At 30.5% G+C, this 1,037-nt stretch overlaps 1 protein-coding gene across 1 annotated transcript; it reads left to right on the forward strand.

Moving 5' to 3' along the window:
• Positions 1 to 6: 6 nt before the first annotated feature.
• On the forward strand, positions 7 to 1,031 carry LOC106691765 (uncharacterized; the record flags this gene model as incomplete). Its single annotated transcript, XM_014437650.1, has 3 exons — positions 7 to 87; positions 375 to 671; positions 840 to 1,031. Coding segments are annotated over exons 1-3 (519 nt in total), but the record flags the coding sequence as incomplete, so codon positions are not given.
• Between the last annotated feature and the right edge of the window lie 6 nt (positions 1,032 to 1,037).

Genomic DNA, 1,037 nt, shown 5'->3' on the forward strand with positions numbered 1-1,037 from the left:
GAATTAGATACCAAAATTGGAAATTCAGAAAAACAATTGAAATCTGCAAACCTAGTCATGCTGCCGGATATGGAAGAGAATATTACTGTGAGTATGAACTAATTATTAGTTAACTAACCTAAAGTATAAATTACAATTTTATTTATATTGTAAATCACCAATGATTAATAATATAATATATGAGATCTATATAGTCATACCTTAGTATGTCTCACAATGAGTCTGATCTGCATATACTCTTATATGTGTTAAATATTTTAGCTAGTTGTACTTTTGAAATTTAATTTATTGTTAGTCGGCCCCTTCATTTTTATATTACTTTTAAACTTACCAAAACAATCATTTTATAGCAATGTTTTAAAATATTTTTTCAGAAACTAGTCACAGATTTGAACAGTGGTAATTCTGGCGGACTTAGTAATGTTGATGCAATGTACCTTTCATTGCACTCGGAATACAAGTTGCCTGAAGAAGTTTTGAAAGTTCCTGAAAACCTCTTGAAAAAATGGGAAGAGCTTAAAAGGCGAGCAAGTGAGTTATCTACAGAAATAAGAACAAGAGGAACTGATAGGGAACAGTGGACAAGATCTGCGGCCAAAGCAGTCACTGCTATGGCTAAAGTCGATGCTCTTCTTACTCTAGCAGAAGTTCAAGAATCACATGAAATAGAGGTAAATATTTCTTATTTGTTGATTATATTTACAGATTAATATGTTTATTTATTTGACATTATAGAAAATGTCTTATTTTAGTTCCTGATTTTTTTTCATTAGAAAACTTTTGAAGGAATTTCAATTTATGATGGAAAAGAGCCTTAATCAATATTGTACATTTTTCAGGAGATAGAGAAATCATTACAAGACGAAAGTGAAACCTTGAGGCAAGCTGATCTATCTGGACTGAAAGTAATGAAATGGTGTAGTGATGAAGACATCGTTAAAATTCAAGCTACTATTGATGAATATCAAACTCTCTGGAAGGATATAAATGAAAGATTAAGTAAAATTAAAGTTCCAGTTGAAGATGAAAGTGTGAAG

The sequence above is a fragment of the Halyomorpha halys genome, unplaced genomic scaffold, assembly GCF_000696795.3.
Source record: "Halyomorpha halys isolate HHAL.00 unplaced genomic scaffold, Hhal_1.1 Scaffold2937.1, whole genome shotgun sequence".
NCBI lineage: Eukaryota > Metazoa > Arthropoda > Insecta > Hemiptera > Pentatomidae > Halyomorpha > Halyomorpha halys.